Below are 22,238 nucleotides of genomic sequence, written 5' to 3' on the forward strand. Positions count from 1 at the left end.
CAGTTCCAAACTTTCACAAACTCCAAGGGCTTGGACACATCTTTACTCCTTAGGTTGCTAGGTCATATTCGGTGAGCTCCCGAACTTCCTGGCAGCCCATAGTGTTCCTCACACTCAGTGTCACAACAGGAAATTGTCTTTAAAACAATCAGTTTCCCTTGATTGAGGTAGATTTTATTGTTAAACTATTGACTGGGAGATAAGCAAACCCTGACCCAATCTCAACATTCTGACTGTCTCTTTTGGAAAAATAGTTTTCTCGCCCCAGTGACATGTTCCCTAGCAATGTGAGGGGGAGGGAAGGAGGTCACTCTGACAAAGCAAAATTTCTCTTTCTTAATCCTGTTTCTTTTGATCTTCAAAGGTGGTAATGCTCAGTTTGGAGTCCACTCATCTGTGCACTTCATGATGCTCCCCCTGAGTTGTTTAAGAAGCACATTCTGTTATTTATTTTCAGGTTTTTAAGTGACTAGTGTCAAAGAGCTATATATAAGAATCTTCCATCCTAACCCAGCACTTCAGGAAGAATGGTTGAATCTGTAGGCAACCAGTATGTTGTGTCCAGACCAGTATACTCGGAGAACTCGTTTGGTGAAGAACATAAGAAAGTGCACAGATACCATAAAACCTTTTTGGATCATCTGAGGGTATGTTTTAGGTAAGAAACTTTTTTGTAAATATTGATGTTAGAAATAGATCCTCTGAGCTACCTCCTAACTCTCAAATATTCTGAACTACATCCTTACAATCTTCCTTCCAGCTGGTCTCGTAAAGACTTTCACCCAGCTTTTGTGGTGGTTTCTTCAACATCCACTTCTCCCATTCTGAAGAAAACAAACATTAACTCTCAACACTGAGGGACAAATTCATCCCTTAACTCTGTTCAGTTCAGTACTGAGGTAACTCCATCCATTTAACTCAGCTGACCCCAGTGTAACTCTTGTAGATGGAGTCCCACCAGGGAGGAATGTGTCATCCCAGTGTTGAGAGTCAAATGTTTGTTCCCCCTACAGTGTCATATCCAAGAACAATGATAATGGATGAAAGTGAAAGTAGTGGAATATACAATGACTGACTTCATAATTAATGGGCAAAAGAGGCAGACTACATGACTACACGATTATGTCTGAGTGATCACAGCAAAACAAATGAAAACTCATTATTCAAACTCAACATCAAATGTTCCAAAATAAATTGAAAACACTCTTTTGCCGAAAAATATTCCTGGAACAGTGAGGCTATGGCCCAGGCAGGTTGTTCCATGCTGGGTACCTCTGACAGGCTGAAATCTAAATTCTTATCCATTAGTTTCAGCTATCAAGATTAGGTTTCGATATTGACTGACTCAAAGATGTTAGCTGACTGCACTGTGGCTTATCACATATTTTCAGATGTTCCCCACAAAAGGCCAAGAATATTGCCACTGGTTTGTTACCTATAACTTCCTGGTTGCCAGCATATCGCGTTAAGGAATGGCTCCTGAGTGACTTTGTCTCTGGGATCAGCACAGGGCTGGTGGCTGTCCTGCAAGGTAATCTTTGGGAAACACTTTTGCTTTGTTTTTGTTTTTTCTAAGATCAAACTACCACGTAAGTCCATGCTGAGAGACCCTGTAGACTTGCACCTGTAACATGGGCTTAACTTTCCCTGTGTTTTCTATCATTACAGGTCTAGCATTTGCTTTACTAGTGTACGTTCGCCCAGGGTACGGACTCTATGCCGCCTTTTTCCCAGTCATAGGCTACTTCTTTTTTGGCACTTCCAGACATATCTCTGTTGGTAAGTTAAGTCATAGTGCACATTGTTTGTTCCACTCTCTGTCACAGCTTTCGTCTTCTTAATTCCATGCTGAAGATAAATAAAAATCCCCAGATGTAATTGATTACACACCGTGCCATTGGAGGAAGCTTTGTAGCTTTTTTCAAACGTGAAATAAAATCGTGGTTGATGGAAACTTATATTTTGCCCGTCCAGCTTTAATGCATGGCTTTGTGTCAATTAGGTCCGTTCCCTGTTCTGAGCATAATGGTGGGAGAAGTAGTGACGAAGTTAGTCGATGAGGAGAGTTTTGGAAACAGCACTTCAACGGCACTAGATGATGAGAAGATACAGGTGGCAGCAACTGTATCACTCCTTGCTGGAATTTTTCAGGTTGGTACCTCATGATGATATCTATCTATCTATCCTTCCTCTGTACTGCCAGCCCCAAATTATAAATTAAACCATCACCACCATCATCGTCCCGACTGGGTGATTCTGTCCCATTGACCAGGAGCCATCTGGGTGAGCTATTTGGAAGCTTCTACGGATATTGACGTGCAGGCTATTGACAAGGGCATTAAGGATGGCCCCACCTTTCATATGCTGCTACATTTCTGTTAAAAACAATTATTGTGCATGGGCCCAATCCCACAGGCTATCCAAGCACAGAATGCCCCACTTATTGCAAAATCATTACCCAGATTTTTCCTAGAGGGGCAGTGATATATATCCTTATGTCTGAGAACAGAATGGAGCCATGATATTGGTGAGGTGAACAGTCATATTGAAGGAAGCTCCATATTACAGTAATACAGTTTAAGGATGAAGTCAGAGAGGAAGACAAATATATTTAGTTCCATTTTGTTCTGGAAATAATACGGTAGAACACATCCTTGTGTAGTGAACGCTTATATATATGTCCACATCATGAAAGATTTACAATGTGTAAGACATATGGATACACTGAAAATCTTAACAGCAAGGACATTTAGGTTATGTCTACAGAGCAAGAAATCCCATGGCTGGCACATGCCCGCTGACTTGGCGTGAGGTGGGAGGGTCCCTGAGCTGGGGCTGCAGCCTGAGCCCAGAATTCTACAAAGCAATGAAACAGCCCCGCAGCCCAAGCCCCACAAGCACAAATCAGATGGCTCAGGCAAGCCGCAGGCTTTTCTTTGCTGTGTAGATATACCCTTACTTTGGATCCAAAGTATAACTCAGAGGGTTAGGATTTCTGTAGCAATGACTGTTGTTACTTATGCTTCCATTGTTGCCCACTGTCATGCAAGTCTCACAATATTTGGGTGTTTCTTAAAGCCCCAGCTCTTGGAGTCATGAGATTAGGTGACAATCTCAGCTTTCATTTTTTTAAAAAGTAAGTTTCTAATCCTCTTGGTTGCAGAGAAAAGCTTGAAAACATGAACCAAGTGAACCCTAAAGGCTCAGAATCCAGAATGCAAAATTTTTTAAAAATGTATTATTTTTTAAAAAAAATCTCATGATTCATAAACCAATCCCAATCATGATTTTTGAATGTTTGGGGTGAGCAATATGGTGCGTCTCTTCTAACTACATCTAACAAATGATTGGTTATTTTGTGTTACAGTTGCTTTTGGGAGCACTACAGATTGGATTCGTAATTATTTATTTATCTCAGTCATTAATCAGTGGTTTCACTACTGCTGCAGCTATCCATGTTGTGGTGTCTCAGCTGAAATTCATACTCCAGCTCCCGGTTACTGGATGTAAGGAGCCATTTTCAATTTTCTGTGTAAGTATTCCTCAGTTGCTAACAACATGATGCAACACCCACAGACCCTGGTCGTCGGCAGGTGGGATCAAACCTGGGACCTCTAGCGCTAAATGCATGAGCCTCTACTGCATGAGCTAAAAGCCACTTGGCCTTTTGCTAGGGCTTTAAAGCGACCTCATTACTCTCTCTCTAAATAGTCTCAGTGCCACTAGATGGGACAGAGCCACACACCCAGGAGGTGTGTGGGTTACATAGACAAGTAGAGTACATCAGACTCTATATCACCAAGTAGTTACACCAACCGAATCTTCAGAGTAAAAAAAAAAGGAAGCAATTTGCAAAAAGATGTGTTATTATCACAAAATATTTAGCTATTGTATTGGGTGCACAAATAGGCTAATTCTATGATCTTTTCTACAATATGTTAGCATGTCCTTAAGAGCCCAGGCAGCTTTGTCTCAGGCATTTACTTATATCTACCAATTCTTATTGGACTGGAATCTAAATAAATAAAATACTGTAGATGTCTTTCATTTGGGTATAGCTCCCGGAGTCTGGTTGCATGATTAAAAATCAAAAGAAACAAAGAAAGAAATAACTGACTTGCTGAAGATTTTTTTTATGCGTTCAGTTATTTTTTTCCCAAAAATGTCTGACTTCCTGGGATTTGGGAAATAGAGCCTTTCACCTGTATGTTATCTGTATCACTCTGACTCAGGTTTGTGGTGGCCAACAGTTGTTATCACCAGATGGCTGGCTGGTGTCCTGAATGAAGGGTGACCAGATAGCAACTGTAAAAAAATGGGACGGGGGGTGGGGGGGTAATAAGCACCCATATAAGAAAAAGTCCCAAAAAACGGGACTGTCCCTTTAAAAACAGGACATCTGGTCACCCTACCTAAATGTAATAAGCTGTTTGTTGTTCTCAATCCAGTTCCTGGCTGGCAAGTATATGTATCACAATTCCTCACACACGCTGAGCAGTCTCAGCAGATAACCTAAGTAGAGGGCATGGAAACAGATATACCATCTCACCCCTAGAGATGAGACCAGGAAGTCAGGTTTGAGGGTCATTGTGGAGAAGCTAGCATTGCTGTTGTCTATCTGTGGATAAATATCATTTTTTGCTCGCCAGGAGTCTCAGTCCAGACCATTCCACCAGAACTAAATCCTAACTAAAATAATAATTAAAGAAAAATAAATGTTTTCTTTTTTTGAAAAGTGATGCCCACTGCATCAAGCAAAGGCAGCCTATTTCAAAGCACTCTTTCTTTTTAATTCTGTAGACTCTGGGAAAGATTGGTGGGCAGATCACGAACACAAACATTGCAGATCTTGTCACAGCACTCATTATCTTGCTCATTGTGTTTGTGGTGAAAGAAGTTAATGAGCGATTCAAAGCCAAACTACCAGTGCCCATCCCAATTGAACTCTTTGTGGTAAGGATTATTCCACTTCCTTATTTCAAGTGTATAGTGCCACCCAAAGCAGAGTTTTAAACCTGTTTCTATGTACTAAAGTCTTCTTCTCAACTACTGTCTTCTTTCTGCCTTTGACAAAAACCATTGTGGGTTTCAGATATCCTGACAGAGATATCATTATGTGCTTCACATTTCTTTCACTGTTTTATAATTTAACATAACTTTAGAGAGAAAAGTATTATTTGTGAAATGTTTTATGTCTGATTTATCTGTAAAATCAGACACTTCCCTTAAAATCAAGTACTACTGCATTCTACTGGAAGCCTACTGCAGAGCACTATTCCTCAACTGGTGGGTCGCGACTGCCAGGGGGGCCACGGGGCTTGAAAATGTTATTACAAGCTAAAGCAAAATCAATAAATAAGATTTCCAGAATAACTTTGGGGATGTGGCAGGGCAGAGGTAAGCCCCGTGAATGCCCTGCTAAAAGGGGCTGGCCACACCCTGCTTCCTGGCAGGGTGGCCAAGTACAGGGGCCCAGGCACTCAGCAGGGGGCTCAGCTGCAGGCCCTAAAGAGGGCTGGCCCAGAGGAATAGGCTGAGCCAAGTGGAGACAGCTGTGCTGAGTACTGGGACGATTACATAAGTCCTGAGAAAAGCTCAGTCAGGGCTAGCCTAGTAGGGGGAGAGGAGGGCTGCATTTCTGCCTCTGTGCCAACTGAAGGAAGGCTCAAGGGCTAGAAGGCCCCAGGATGGATCTGTTGAGGGATAGCGATTGGGGGCTAATGGGAGCACTGTAAATAAAGACACGAAGGTGAATCAGCACAGGAGGGCATTGAGACTCTTTATTTGACCAGCCTAAGCGCAGGATGCAGCTGCGAGGGAAGGGAAGCCTGAGCAGACCCTGCCACAGGTGGCCAAAACTTTCAGTGGTTTTGAGACCAAACTATTTATAACCCTTTGATCTGTTAGTTACAGTAGCTCTGCCCCTTTCATGTCCATGCAGTTGACCCTATCCCATGGTTACACTCCCCCAATCCTATATTCTTCAAGGTCCATTATTCTCCATCAGCTTCTTAAAACACACACACAAATAAAGTATGTAGCCCATATCATGGCTACAGTGTTTACTCTTGCTTTCATAGTAAATGTAATGGGGTCACAAAATGTTGAATAAGAGGTCCCCAACTGGAAAGGGTTGAGAAACACTGCTGTTGTACTATAGACCATTGTTGTACTTTTTTTACTTAAGGAGAGCAGAAAATGTCCATTTTGTAGGGATTTATTCCACCACTAATGAGAACATCTGCTGGAATCTCGGGGTGGGTTATGAACACGGACACACCTGTAACACCTAAAACTTACCTCTGAATCAGGGCCGTAGCCACAGGTGGGCCGTAGCCCACCCACGTAGCATCCAGGCCCACCCCCAGCTCTGGTCCAGCCCCAGTGCTAGCCCTGCCCAGACCTGGAGGACACTGCACACTGGGTGCCCCCAGCCCAACCAGAAGGGGAGGGACAGCAGCAGCGGAGATCAGACGAGTGCGCCACACATGCACGCTGCAGCAGGAGGAGGGCAGGCGAGCAGGTGACCTGGAGGCAGGGGCAGAGGAGATCCTCAAAAAAGACAGGCCTGCTGCCTTGGAGAACTGGGCCTGGTGTGGGGAGGTGAGACCAGGATGGGTGCCAGGAGCCGTATGTGCTAGAGAGCGGCATCTCCTCCCGGAGTTGGGTGCATGCGAGGGCCCCGAGGAACCCCTGGCCAGAGTGTTTATCGCCCCCCCACAAGGCTGGCTGGAGGGATAGAGGGGAGGCGAGCTCCCCCAATCCCTCCTGGATCCCTGATTCCTCCTACCCCCACCCCCGCTCCCTGTCATTGCCCACCCGAAGTCAGGGCCGACCCAAATGTCCTGTGCTGGCTACGCCTCGGCTCTGAATAGCAGGAAAATGTCTAATTTTGGAGGCCTAATCTACCACTAGAAAGCACATCAAAGAGGCAATGTTTGCTAGGAAGAAGCGAAAGGATAGTTTGAAATAGTGACTTTTTTGTGGTCTTATTTGCAAATTCCTAATGTAGGTAATTTTGCTACCTTACAGACAGTCATAGCAACAGGTATATCCTATGCCTTCAATTTCAAAGAGAAGTTTCAAGTTGATGTAATAGGACAACTAGAAGAAGGGTAAGTGTATAATTCTTAAACTTTCCACTGGAGCACAATATTCTTTCTAAACAAGTACTTAGGCACAGAATTCACCCATCTCTGCCTTCTAATTAAATACTCTGCATTAATAAAAAACTTACTTCTTCTGAGCAGTTAAGTAAACTTTTTGCATTCAACAATATCACAGCTTTCAATAGACTAATTTTCAGTAGATAAGAGCTATTCAGTAATGAAAAGCATTTTTTCTTCCAAGAAACTGAGAATTAATTCATTCATTCCTTGTTGCGTGAAATGAATACAAGGAGAAGGGGTGTCAGAGTTACCTGCCTAACTGCTCTTCTGCCCCATCCTGGTATTTGAGCAAACACCGACTCAGGTCTCAGGCTGTCAGCTATCTCAGAGTGGAATTGTGCAATTCTCGTACTCTCAGACCAGTCCTTGAGCTGCAGTCCCCTATGATCAACTATGATTATCTCAAGAGGCCTGACCTGTCTTCAGTGCCTGTGGTTCTGCTCCTTCCAGCAGCAATAACAGTGGCATCCAGTAGCCAAATAGTCTGCTTAAAGCAATCCTGTCCCCCTCAATAGTGCCTGACAATTGAGCTCAGTCTTGCTCTCCAAAGAGAGCTTGTTACCTATTTATAACCCTTTGATCTATTAGTTTTCAGCCTGACAAAACAGCCTAGAAGTAGACCATTGTCCTGTAGTTGTCTAATGTGTTTCTTGAGAGGTTGCCTATCTGTAATTATTGTGTTGACCTCCTGCTTGCTTTCCCCACAACCCCTTATTAAACTAGAACAATACATTCATGTAAAAAAGTCTTGTAACTAAATATATAATGACTTCACCCCACTGATCAGGTCACATACAGCATTCCTTAAATTATTATGACTCAGTTTGCTTAGATTACTATAACATCTCTAAATCCCTCATGACAAGTAGGGCATAAATACCTACATTTAGAATATAAGCACAGTAGTGTGTAATGAGAAAGAAACAAAACATGACAATACACTGCTGCAACCTTTGTTGATGACAGAAATGTTGCTGACTGCCCCTGCAGGGCAGTGCTCACAGTCACTGATGCTTCAGTGGATGAAGCCAGCAGAGGAACAGCTACTTCTGCTCAATAGGCCCTGACCCTCAGATTTCAGACTGATCAATTTAAGGGCACTGAAAAACCAGCTCATTGAAGAATGTCTTTTTATTGCCCTTGGACTGCAAAAGCTCCAGTCCAAAAAGCCAGGGAGCAGGAAATAAGGAAGAGATCTAAATTTAGTGACTGGCCTTCCTTAGCACATATTTATTTAACTATCTAAAGAACCAGAACAAATCACAGCAGGTTTTCCCTACAGAGCGAAATCCACTCCAGTGCAGAGGACCTGTGCAAAGCCTCAGCATCAATTCAGCCCTTGACATAGGAAGGGCCTTGTGTGTATCTTACAAATAATAATTCTCATCACAGGTGCTTGACACCTCACAGGATTTGACTTCCAGTAAAGAGAGCCTGGTCATTGAATTCCAAACTGAGCTGGTTGCAGATTAGGAGGGAAGGGACTCAACCTGAAAAGTCCCAATCCTGAGCCAAACATCCCTGAAATTCACTGGTGTTTAGATCCAAGATTATGTTTTGGTCCCACCTCTACAGAAAAGTGTACAGTTAAAATAGCACAAGAGATGGACTGTCACCAAGCTCACTGAATGCTTTGCTTGCTGTACTGTTTTCTTAAGCACCCTGTTAAGGGACAGTTCTCTCTTTTGGGTTCTCTTACAGATTTAAGCCTCCTGTTCAACTTGATATGAGGGTTTTCCAAAGCTGTGTGGGTGAGGCTTTTTCCATAGCGATTGTTGGATTTGCCGTAGCCTTTTCAGTCGCTAAAGTATATTCTGTCAAGTATGATTATCCCATAAATGGCAACCAGGTAAACAAGAAACATTTAAATCAATATGACCATAATACATTGCCAATGAACATAGCTTTAGAAATGCTTTGGCTTATGAACTATTTTTTCAGAACTATTTCTTTCAAAAACTTCGTGTTCATTATTCTGTTAGGAATTAATTGCCTTTGGCCTGAGTAACATATTTTGCGGAGCATTCAGCGGATTTGCTGCAAGTACATCGCTGTCAAGATCAGGTGTGCAGGAAAGCACAGGAGGCAAAACACAGGTATTGCAAATACAAGATGTTGACAGAGCTGAATGCCACATGACACTAGCTGCACAAAGTGCTCTAGGATACAGACTTATGGTGAAGTCCTTTTCTTCCACAGGTTGCTGGTCTTCTCTCTGCTGTCATTGTCATGATTGTCATCCTGGCCATTGGATTTCTCCTGGAACCATTACAGAAGGTATTCTCTACTTTTGCGTAGGATTTATCCCTGCTCATCAAGGACCTGATGCTGCTCCAGCTAGAGTCAATAGGAGTTTTGCTATTGACTTCAGGGGGAGCAGGACAGGATTATGTCAGGGCCTGATTGTTTTCCCCAGCTCAATGCACGGAGGGAACTTTCCAAATGTGAATTTGTCCCTGCCTGCATGGACGGATGGGAAGGGTCAGCTGCTCCTTCGCTGAACCCCAAGTGTATGGGGCGGAAGTGATTTCTAGCCAATAGAGTTTAATAGAAAATGGTAACACTTCAAGAGGTGTTTTGAGCCCTCTGATAATTACATAGGAAATTATGTCCATGATATAGAAATTTATAGTAAGGTCAAAAATCCATAGCATGGATCTCATTCTCTAGTCAATGCTATAGAGTTTTAGAGTAATTTTGCAGAAGCCTGTGAAGTTTCCACATAATCCTATGCCTGTTAAATTCTATAGGACATCTGTCATAAGGGATGGGACCGATACGGACATGCAACTTTCCTCTCCTTTCTCCCCAGCCCCTTAGGGAACCTGCAGAGAAGTTAGTACAGACTGATACGCTACTTTGGCATGGACGCCCAAACATCACAGAAATGAACACATAAACTCCCATATAGCTAAGACCAGATTCTCATTAATCAGGCCACTTGCTTCTCCAGCTAAGGGGCCATGCTCAGATGCAACCCCTGGTCTTTCCTGAGCCCCGGGACTGCTCCTTGCTAGGGCCCTAAAGGAAATAGGGGAGGGAGAAGGAGGAAGAAGAGACAATGAAAAACCTGGTGGCAGAGCTAATGGAAGGAAACTGCCCCCTACGTCCCCCCCAGTAGCCTTTAGGTGTATATGTGGCACCTTTTTCAAGAACGTTGTGCAACTGACAAAAGAAGTTTACAACACAAATTTTCACATGGGGCTACCCCACACTCCCCTGGCAGTAGTGGCTCCTGTCCCACAGGGCTGGGCCAGACTCCCTGTTCCATATGTTGTGACATAGCACACAGGGTCAACATGGAGCCGTGACCCTGTGTGCCATGTCATAATGCTATTCAGTCCAACTTGGCCCAGCCAGCTCTCCATCATGACAGAGGAGTGGCTGGGCCAAACCTGAATGGCACTGTGACCTTGTGTGCCAGGTCACAGTACTCACAAATACCCACAATACCCAGGTCCAACCCTGCGGGACAGGAGTCACCACAGCTGGGTGAATGTAGGGTGGGCTCATGCTCCATCTTCCAGCCCACCCTGGGGGCCTCCCCTCTGCACCAGGCCAGAATGGAGAGTGCGGCTCTGTGTGGTCAGTGCCACCAATGACCGACCACTGCCCTGCTCACAAAGACTGGCACCTCCACTGCTGTGGCCCCACCCTCTTCTACACTGGCCAGTGCAGCAGGCCAGCCACAAATAGAAGCACATGCTCCACTATCTTAAAGGGAAGTGCAGAAGGCATCTGCACCCCACCTAATACAGTGCTCTATCTTAATGGCACATCCTGGCCCATAGCGTCAATGTAGTAGGAAGAACCCATTATCTTCCAGCCCAGGCTCTGGGTCTATTACTAGAATCTCGTCATTATAACACTCGGCATTTGCTCTGTTTTGTGTTTTTAACAGTCAGTCCTTGCGGCTTTGGCTCTCGGCAATTTGAAGGGGATGCTTATGCAGTTCAAAGAAATAGGTGTTTTATGGAAAAAGGACAAATACGACTGTGTAAGTAGCAGCCAATTTATACTTAAAAATAAAATCCAATTGCGCAGGCATTTATTTTGCAAATTCTCTTAAAGATTCAGTTTATTTTTAATAGCTTGCCTTGCTTTACTGCATTGAACATATCTCTGACCTGCATTTTTATTTTTATACATGATTTTTTTTCAAATGTTTTTTCACTCAGTCTCATCTCTTTTAGCTCAGTTCTCTCTCTTTAATCTTCACATTCACCCATTTCATCAGTCTTCTTCATTAAAAAAATTCCCACCATTCAAAATCAATTATATAAAGAAGTGACAGAAAGATTGATAAATATTTGGCCTGTTGGCTACACATTTCTGGACCTATTTTCACTTCAATACATGTATGTAGCTCCCACTACTGCCAATGAGAGCTATGTAAATGAAACAAGTGGAGAACATTGCTTACAGTGTAGCTTGGCAATTACTGCTAATGATAAAGCTATAGAAATGACTGAAAGGCAGCATTGCCAGTAGACAAGGCATACCTCTAAGAATCCGAAGATCTGGGTTCAGTGTCTAACAGTGCCACTCACTTTTTGTGTTACTTAGCTACTGTGGACCTCAGTGTTTTCCAGCTCGAAAATGAGGATGTGGATCTTTACCCCCCCGATGAAACACTTTGAGGCCTCTGATAAAAAATGCCAAGTGTTATTATAATTATTATTTAAATACTTCCAGTTTTCAATTAAATACATTCACAGTGTCGAAACAGTAAAGTTTAGCAACGAGATTATATTCACAAATATTACCTTTCCCTATATCATGATTTACATTCTACCTTTTCCTTTTGCCAGATATTTTTAAGAGCATTCAACTAGCTTTGTATACAAAGTCATGCTTTTTTAATATATCAGCACTTCACATCTGTTATACAGAATTCAGCTTCAAAAAGACTTTCCAGCATTAACGAACTAAGTTATCCTTCCAGCACTCCCATGAGACTGGTAAATCTCACTCTCTCAGTTCTGTTAATTAAGAAAGATTTTTACCCAAGAGCATAGGCACAGTCCAGATCAGACCCGGAGTTTCTGGGTTCCCTATCTGGGTTTATACTCTTGCTTCCTAGTGAAACTATAACATCTGAAATTGTGTATATTTTTTACAGATGATATGGATTGTGACTTTCCTATGTACTGTAATACTGGGGCTTGCTATTGGACTAGGAGTCTCAATAGGGTTTGAACTCCTGACCATAGTGTTCCGCACACAGTTGTAAGTAAATGTTAAATATAACGTAAACCCTATCAAGACTGCATGTTGAAAATAAACTCATTTAAGACATAGAGGACCAAATTTTCCAGGCCTATATCTGGCCTGCAACTTTGGACTCAAAATCAATTCTTGGAGATAATTCTGGACACTAAATATTATAAAAGTCAAGGGGAAGCAATGGGAATGTTGTGTTCTGCTCCCTGGTAATGAGAAAAGGCATGTGAATCACACTTCAATGGGACTATATAATCTAGATAATAATAATTATACCTAGCTCTTATATAGCTAAGTATTATTCTAATTATGTGCATAACGCTTGCCAATAAGAGTAAAGGGTTCACAGTCTGGCCCATAATAAGCTACAGCACTCTGTCAATATAGATACTCTTCTCCCATTTGAATTTACTTTTCATAGTTAATTTTCTTTCTTAGAGTGAAAGGCTCTTAGATTGATTCCATGACCAGTACAATTATTATAATGCTGAGATCATTTTATTTGATCAGCCATTAAGGCAGTACAGCTTTCCAACAGCAAGATAAGACTTTTAAGACAACAGCAATTGTTCAGTCCATTATGTTCCAGCATGGTTTATAAATAACTTGATTTGCATTTGTTTGCAGTCCAAAGTGCACTCTTTTGGCAAATGTTGGAAGAAGCAACATCTACAAAAACAGAAAGGATTATGTAGATGTAAGAGCCTGTATATTATTTACATCATCTGTTGCATGCATTTCTGTGCAATAGACACCTGTATGTAATGCCCTCACTTTGTTGTGTAGATATATGAGCCAGAGGGAGTGAAGATTTTCAGCTGCCCGGCCCCGATCTTCTTTGCTAATATTGACTTCTTTCAGGACAAACTTATCACCGCTGTAAGTTTTTTCTTGGCAATCACTTTAAATGAATTCCTTTGAAAAACAATGGGGAGTCCTTGTGGCACCTTATAGACTAACAAATTTACTTGGGCATAAGCTTTCGTGGGCTAAAACCCACTTCATCAGATGCATGGAGTGAAAAATACAGTAGGCAGGTATAAATATACAGCACATGAAAAGATGGGAGTTGCCTTACCAAGTGGGGGGTTAGTGCTAACGAGGCCAATTCAATTCAGTCAGGGTGGATGTGGCCCATTCCCAACACTAATCTCAGTTGCACCATGTTAATCCATTTTAAACAATGGAACCACTGTGTCCAGAAGAATAACTTCAGATTTACCACAGTGTAAGTGAGATGAGAATCTGGTTTGGAGATTCAAATCATTTGCAACAAACTATCTTTCTTAAGACAGTTCTGTACTTGACTTTAATTCACAATAGTAAATTCATGTAAGGTTTGTTTGGAGTTTTTTTTTAACTTGGTCACTCTCCAAGAATTTACTAGTACTAATCACTTTTTAGAATAATATCAAGTCCTCTCTCAGATCCAAGGATACTGGGATTTTTTTTGTTTGTATAAAAAGAAATCTGGAATGTTAATCAAGATGTTATTTTGCAGGTTGGTTTTAATCCATTGCGGGTGTTGCGCAAACGCAATAAAGCTCTGAAGAAAATCAGAAAGATGCTGAAGAAAGGAGAGCTGCAAATGACACCTGTAAGTATTATATTATGTAGCTTATTATCTAGCAGAGATGAGAGGTATAAATTAGGGAAAATATTTTCAAAGGCACATGGGAGGTTTGGGAATCTTATTTTCATGGACTTTCAGGGGGAGCTGAGGCCCAAATCCTCAAAGGGCAGAATTAGGCCCCTAAATAGCTTTGAGGATCTGGGCGTCGGTACCTAACTGCCCACTGTGCCTTTGAGACTCTCCCCATGTCAATATAATGTAAGGGTGGATAAGTATTACCACATATTACCATTTGTTAAATTAAATACAGACTTAAAAAATAAGCTTGTTAAATATAAATACCCTGGTCCCCAGTCTGCAGCATTAATGTTAGGCAAAGTTCTCTTGTCTTCAGAAGGAGCTTTGTTTGCCCTCAGACTGTAGAACCAGATCCCAAAGAGAAAAAGTTTTGACCTATAGTTAATGTTGACTCACAGCTGGTACTTGGTTTTCTCTGAGGAAAAATCCTTCACACTTTCTATGGGCCTAACCCAAAGCCCACTGAAGTCAGAGGAGTCTTACCATTCAGTGGTCTCTGGAGCATGCTCTAAATCCTTGATTAATTAGAACAAAACAGAAATTTCAAAATGGCTCCTAACTACAGGGAGATAGAATTCCTTCCAGTGTGAAGCACAAATAGCGAATCATGATGCATTCAATCAGTGCTTCAGCTCTCCAGTGCCTCAGTATGCTATTCAAGTGTACACATCAGTGTGTTCTCTTATCACTGGACAACACCTGAGGCTGTAATGTTTACTGTGGCCATTTCTTCTCTTTAATACAGAAATCCTTTATTTGCACTGTTAATGGTCTGAATGAATCTGATGAAGAATTGGACAACAATAAAATAGAGGAGCTGGATCAGCCTACTAACATGGCAGACTTACCATTTCAAATTGACTGGAATGCAGAACTTCCTCCCAACATCACTGTGCCCAGAATTGACATCCACAGCCTCATTCTTGATTTCTCAGCAGTATCATTTTTTGATGTTTCTGCCTTGAGAGTCCTCAAAGCGGTAAATTACCTTTCATGAAACAACTAGTCAGGGCTTACAAGTAGAAAAAATGTACTATGTTTCTTAAAGAAACGCCTCTATGTGCATAGGAGATCAGTAATAGATTGCATAAAGACTCAATGGTTGGAGCTTGTTGAAAATTTTCCATCAAAACCATTTTTCCACAGAAAATTGGGTTTGCTACTATCTGAAATTTTTCACAAAAAGTGTCTGGTTTCCATGGAAAATGTTGAGTTTTCATCAAAAACTTATCAGTGTTCATTTTTTGGACAAAAAGTTTAAATTTTCCATGGAAAACTTTGATGAAAACTATTTTTTTTCATTTTCATCTAAATTTTCCAATCAGTTATATCAATGGCTACACACTCCTTTCTTGAACTGATAACAGTTCTGGAAGTTTTACAGTAATAAGGTATGAATCATGGACTCGGGTTTTAAACATAGGATGGGGAATTGGAACACCTAGATTCTGTTCCTGTTTCTGCCATCAACTTCCACAGTCAAAAATTTCAGATATAAGCACCTATAAAGTAGCCTTATTTTCTTTTGAACTGAGCACCCACAGCTTCCATTAACTTTAGTAGTAATTGCAGCTCTGTTTGAGCTTTATGTCTGAAAATTCTGTCCTTTAACTCTTGGAATCTCAGTTTTTTCATCTATAAAATAGGAGCAATGATGCTTTACCACTCTGCGGCATTGTCTTTCCATCAAAGATTTTCATTTTCAGCTCTTATCAATATTATTTCATACTGATCCTTTTCTTAAAATATATTATTATAAATTCTTTTTTAATTTATCTTACAAAAGAAGGTTGGCTTCGAAGTCCAGCATCAATCTAAAGAACCTATTTTGCACCCATTCAAGTTAATGGAAATTTTGTCACTAACTCCAATGGCAGCCTAAATCCATTTATTTGTGCTCAAAATACAAACGCTATTTTACTATAGACAATCACTGTCATTGCTGTTGAGTTCATGGCAAAACAATTAGTCTCTAAGCAACGCCTGCTTTCTGTTTAACAGACTTTAAAAGACTTTGTCCGGGTTGATGTGGATGTGTATATTGTGGGAGCACAAGGTAAGTTCTTCCACTTCTGTCAATCTTGTTTTTAAGCAACCAAATTGCTCGATGGACATGTATCAGTTATGCCTCTTCTGTCAGCTCGCTGCTTTCCCCGCATAGTTAGAAGGGGCAAACCAAATGTTTATATTAAAAGAATCTTTAAAAGCATCTAGTCAGACTCAAATTAAAAGAGTCTTGCAGGAATCAGCAGTACTGACTTTAACTGATTAAAACTAACAAGCCAAACTAAACAGACTTGAAATGAGATACAACTTTTACTGGCTAACGTCAGCCTTTCATGTAACTGCAACCTACGGTGGATAAGAGGAAATGGGACCCAGATGCATAAAAATATCTGCAGCCACCTTAAATACCCATGGGTTCATTTTTCCCCTCTCGGGGTTTTGTACCGTCACAGTTTCCTCCATCTTAGATCTCCCCATCCATCCATTTCCCTCACCCCACCAGAGTGAGGTTCAGGCCACTTGTGAATATTCAGACTTAGAGGGATAAAAAATATCTCCTCTGCCTATGCTCTCTCTGCGTTTCCTCCTGAAAGCTAGTGAGCGCCCAGTCCTGGGACAGCAAAGGGAGCCTACGTAAAAGGGCTGGGCTCACATGTGCTATACAGGTAGCTGGGGAACTCAAACTAAGAGTGAAGCCTCAGGAACCCACACAGACCAACCGTGTCCCAGTATTGCAGGCCATAGCGGACACAGGGTATGCAGAATTACAGCCATATGGAGCCAGACTGTACATGGACACACTGCCCATGCCCCATCCCCAGTGTGCTGTGGAGACCTGCCATGAAGGTCTCATGCACGATGCAAAGATTGCATAGAGCCCATAGGTGGGGTTTCTCCAACCCCCCAGCACATTGCTTGTAAACTTTTTGGTCCTTACAAGTTAGCATAAGGCACCACAGGATGGGGCCTAAATGAGGAGACAAAACAACAAGGGCCAGTTCTCCTCTCCCATGCACCTTGTATTGTCTCTTCTGTGCAAAGTGCACAAAGGATGGATATGAAATGGTACCAGATGAGAATGGTACTATCTGGTGCCCACTTAGCATAGCAAATGCCTAAGGGTCAAGGCAGTGGAGAATCAGGCCTTGTGGCAGCCAAACTAACCCACTTTGATAGAAAATTGTGTGTGCTCATTCAAAGGATACACAGAGGATCCATTTTTGTCTTGATGACTGCATGCCTATCAGTCACTGGTTTGTGGTTTGATTCTGTTTCTCTGCAGATGGCTTCCTGGACAAGCTGGAAAGATGTGCATTTTTTGATGAGGAGATTAAGTCCTCCATGTTTTTCATCAGCATTCATGATGCTGTTTTACACATTTTGGTAAAAAAGAATGAAGTCTACTCACCAACGGTGAAACCCATAAAGGTAACCACTGTGCTATGTGTTCATTCTTCTCTGGAGTGACACCTTAAATTGCTCACAGTCCAGTTGTTTACATAGTCTCAAGGGACTGCGTCGTCCCCTCCTACTGGGACACCGCCCAGGAAATTGCATGCAGTGGAGTTCCCCTGAAACTGTCACCTTGAGAGGACAGGACTAGGAGGCCTGCAATAAAGGCAGGGGTGTGGCCTTTCACTCTGATGGAGCCACAGTAAAGGGAATTCCCAGGTCCTTGGAGAACCAGCCTATCTCCCCTCCCTGCTGGCAACTTGGCTCCTCCAGGGTTGCAGAGAGGGGTCTGCATGGTTGACCTACAGCAGCAATTGCAGGAGGGACTTAGGGGAGGAGATGATGCTTTGATTTGGATTCTGGCCTTGTCTACACTCAAGAGTTGCATTGATTTAATTAAATTGGTTTAGAAACTGATGTAATTAAATTGGTACAAGCCCCATGTGTGACCTCTTTTACATTAGATTAAAAGTAGCTAATATAAATTTAGCTTCATTCAGTAAGGAATCAGCTCAAATTAAATCCATATAAGGCACTCTTAAACCAACTGAAGGGTGTTCACACCAAGGTACCAATTTAAATAGCTTCTAAAGTGAGTCAGTTAAATTGGTGCAACTTTTGTGTGTAGACAAGACCTCATTTCCACTTAGATTTCTGAATGGGATGCTGCAGGGCAAGCAAGGGATGAGGCCACAGGGAGCAGCACCACCCCCTCTCCCAATCCTGCTTCCACAGTGCGGTGGAGCAAAGCAAGCTCCAGCAGAGTAGGCTGGAAGGAGGGGCAGGAAGAGTGTCGCAGAGAACGCACTTCCACCCCACCAACCCCTGCTCCAGCAGGAGTCTGTCCGCTCCAGCGCCACAGACAGAGGGAACACGACGGCCAAGAGTCTCAAGAGTAACATTTTCTGAGTCTTTAGCGCAATATTACCTGTGAAATTAGCTAAAACGAGAGGGAAGTGGAGAGCATTTCCTAACCCTGAGCCCCTCTGTTCACTGCAGGAGATGGAAAGCAGTGATCATTATATTATCAATACAAACGGCGATTTACGCAACCGGGCGTACACGGTAAGGCCGCCCCCTCGCTCCCCCCTGCATGTCAGCAGCAACAGAAGATCAACGGCACTTTCAAACACATTTAGGCTGAAGTCAAGCACTTGTGAAAGGTGCCGCCTCACCAGCTCCCAGGACTCAACAGAGAGAAGAGAAAGCATAGGCACTAGCCGCACCGTGTTCTGCCTTGTGTCCTGTACCCACCCCTAGGGGTCTGAAAGCAGCTCAGACTCCAAGCCCACTCACTCTTCATGCTCAAAGGTGCCAGTTCTGGCTATGGCTTCAGCACTGCCATAGGGACTGAGATGGCCAACTTGCTCCCATGAGCCACCAACAGAGGATGATAATTTCCAATCACAGACCACCTGGTCAGACTCAAAAAGTGACCCCTCAGGGTAAAAGGCTCCATCCCCATGAGCCATCCAGTTTGTTTAACTTTTTCACTGATTGGTAGCTGGCATTTTATTTAAGGCAAACCACAGCTATAGTAGGAGGTTTATGGCCCAGCCAGGACAAATTATCCATGGCTTTCTGGGTTAGCAACAGGTGGATGTGCTTCCACATTGGGAGACAGGGAGAGGTCTGCTGATGTGATAAGCTCTGCTTATCAATGCTGAATCTGTCCAACTCCCTCCTCACTACAACACTCTTCCCAAGGGTTCCCAGCCCTTGAATATTCCTACAATCCTGTGGCTGGAGCAGGTCCACTCTCGGAGCCTGTATAGGGAGGGGATGGAGATCAAATCCGCTGCTGTACCTTGGCTGACAGCTCCACATCCAGGCTCAGCCAAAGACAGATGGTTTCAGGTTGCACCTGCCCTTAAAAATTTTTCTGTAAACGAGCCCCAAACAAGGATGTCAGGAGACGTGCTTAGTGAGCTCCTCTTCTTCCACACAGTATTATTCTCACTTACCCAAATGCCATATACAGCTGCTGGATTTGATGGCCAGGCGTCTGACTGTAATTGCGGTTGGAGGGTCGGCCTCAAGAAAGATAGTCTGTAAAGGAGTGAGAGGGAAATATCCCCAAAATAGTGGGCAGCAGAATTGCCACTTAGGGTAATATGATTGAGATTGGAAATGTTAAACCCCATCTTTCCATGCATGCTCTTAGACTGGAAAATCCTCCTGCATAGCTTAGTGAAAGGTAGATACATAAAAACATCTTTATCCGAAAGTGATATTTATTTCTTTGTTTCTTTCCCACAGATGCCAACAGAAACAAAATTCTAATTCTACCCGAATTACATCATCCAACAACCAGATTTTCAGCTACAGAAGATGAAGGCAGATGTACAGCATACGAAGACAGTTGTAGATATGCTGATACATTGTATAAGGGACTTTATTACATGTGATTATGTTTCAAGTTTTGGAACAGGCTTGTTATACACTACATATATATATATTTAGGCTAAAGTTATGTAGTTTTTCTGATTTTATACTCTGACTTCTCTTCTTTCAAAGGAGAAAAAGTGGTTTAAGCAATGTTAACACCACTTGTACATATGTGTGTATATACGTGTATATTAGTCAAACAGTTTATAGACAACTGGTATAATAACGAGAGTATATACTGTGTTCTTATAACTGTTTGAAATCTTGTAATGTATATAGTATATTCTAATAGTTGACTGTCACATTGTATCTTCAACTTGTACATAATTTATTTAAAGTTCCTTTCGGGTCCTATGAGATATCCTTCTAGACTGAATTATCTTTAAATTGACCAGCCCAATATTTTATGCCACAAATGTCTGTAAAGTGATTCACATGGTTATTATGAAATATTTATATAGTGCAGCAAATGTACACAGCCATTTACAAACTCAGCAAAGATACCTTTATTTGGCTCAAGCTGATATAAAATGCACAAGACAAAACACAGGATAAGAGAGAACATTTATAGTGAATGGTTAAATAATTATTTTAATAGCTCTGTGTGTACGCAGATCGGCGTAGACACAAACAGGGTGGCACACTGGTTTATTGTTATCCAAAAGTTTACAGAGGATTGAAAATAGTAAACTGCGGCTATACTTTGCTAGAACTACATCCTAGGATTGTGAAAATTCCACTTTATTTGGCTCCACCAGATGCCACAAATAGCTTCACCCAGCCAGGTGCTAGATAGTAGTCTTACCTATATAATAGGCTTGGCAGAATTAATTTCTATATTTTGTTATAACTTCAGCAGATAATACTGATGTTTAAGCATCTTTTTTGATTTTTATCAAATAAAATTTTCCCAGTTGCACAGAGTTATGGGGTTTAAGCCTTTTTTACCTATTTAAATTTTTCAGAGTTGAGGGAAATTACGGGGAGACAGACGATAATTATTTAATGACAACAGACTTTGGCATTCAAAAAGTTAAACCTTTATAAAACTATATATTTTGACATGAGATGTTGATATTTTGTTACGTCACCTCTAAAAAGTTTTTAAGCAGCATTTTTCTTACTTTGCCTATCTGTACATTTCAGTTATCATCAATGGAAATATTTTTTTCTCAAAAAGAAAAGGAGTACTTGTGGCACCTTAGAGACTAACCAATTTATTTGAGCATAAGCTTTCGTGAGCTACAGCTCACTTCATCGGATGCATACTGTGGAAAGTATAGAAGATCTTTTATACACACAAAACATGAAAAAATGGGTGTTTACCACTACAAAAGGTTTTCCTCTCTCCCCACCCCACTCTCCTGCCAGTAATAGCTTATCTAAAGTGATCACTCTCCTTACAATGTGTATGATAATCAAGGTGGGCCATTTCCAGCACAAATCCAGGATTTAACAAGAACCTCTGAGGGGAGGGGGGGTAGGAAAAAACAAGGGGAAATAGGTTATCTTGCATAATGACCCATCCACTCCCAGTCTCTATTCAAGCCTAAAGTTAATTGTATCCAATTTGCAAATGAATTCCAATTCAACAGTCTCTCGCTGGAGTCTGGTTTTGAAGTTTTTTTGTTCTAATATCACAACTTTCATATCTGTAATCACGTGACCAGAGAGATTGAAGTGTTCTCTGACTGGTTTATGAATGTTATAATTCTTGACATCTGATTTGTGTCCATTTATTCTTTTACATAGAGACTGTCCAGTTTGACCAATGTACATGGCAGAGGGGCATTGCTGGCACATGATGGCATATATCACATTGGTGGATGTGCAGGTGAACGAGCCTCTGATAGTGTGGCTGATGTTATTTTTTTCTGTGGTTTGTATGTGTATGGTGAAATTGACATTTACCAACCAACATTTACCAATAAAAATCTAATCCTCCCAAGCCTACTTATATAATGGCATTACAGTTCCATTGCATCACATTAGCTGACAGCAATGCAAAGACTGAGACACACATATTTACTGATAAACACAAAAGCAAGAGCCCAAATATGGGCCAACAGGGAGCACTAGTTGATTTCTTGATGATAGCTTTTCACTTCCCTGCTAACCTGACATTGTTCTTTAATTTTGCCTTGTTCTGTACCGAAGCCATAAGAACAGCCAGACTGGGTCAGACCAATTGTCCATCTAGCTCCGTATCCTGTCTTCCAACAGTGGCCAATGCCAGGTGCTTCAGAGGGAATGAACAGGCAATCATCAAGCGATCCATCCCCCATCATCCACACCCAGCTTCTGGCAGTCAGAAGCTAGAGCCACCCAAAGCATGGGGATGCATCCCT

At 41.9% G+C, this 22,238-nt stretch overlaps 1 protein-coding gene across 1 annotated transcript; it reads left to right on the forward strand.

Annotated features, from left to right (window-relative positions):
- Positions 1–527: 527 nt before the first annotated feature.
- Positions 528–20,580, forward strand: SLC26A3 (solute carrier family 26 member 3). Its single transcript, XM_073328444.1, has 20 exons — positions 528–658; positions 1,392–1,531; positions 1,669–1,779; positions 2,003–2,151; positions 3,368–3,532; positions 4,801–4,953; positions 7,033–7,115; positions 8,871–9,018; positions 9,152–9,265; positions 9,369–9,446; positions 11,071–11,166; positions 12,292–12,398; positions 13,020–13,089; positions 13,179–13,271; positions 13,894–13,989; positions 14,789–15,022; positions 16,045–16,099; positions 17,333–17,478; positions 18,502–18,567; positions 19,762–20,580. Exons 1-20 carry the CDS (start codon positions 528–530, stop codon positions 19,783–19,785), a joined length of 2,259 nt encoding a protein of 752 aa, XP_073184545.1. The 3' UTR covers positions 19,786–20,580.
- The last annotated feature ends 1,658 nt before the right edge of the window (positions 20,581–22,238 follow it).

The sequence above is a fragment of the Lepidochelys kempii genome, chromosome 1, assembly GCF_965140265.1.
Source record: "Lepidochelys kempii isolate rLepKem1 chromosome 1, rLepKem1.hap2, whole genome shotgun sequence".
NCBI lineage: Eukaryota > Metazoa > Chordata > Testudines > Cheloniidae > Lepidochelys > Lepidochelys kempii.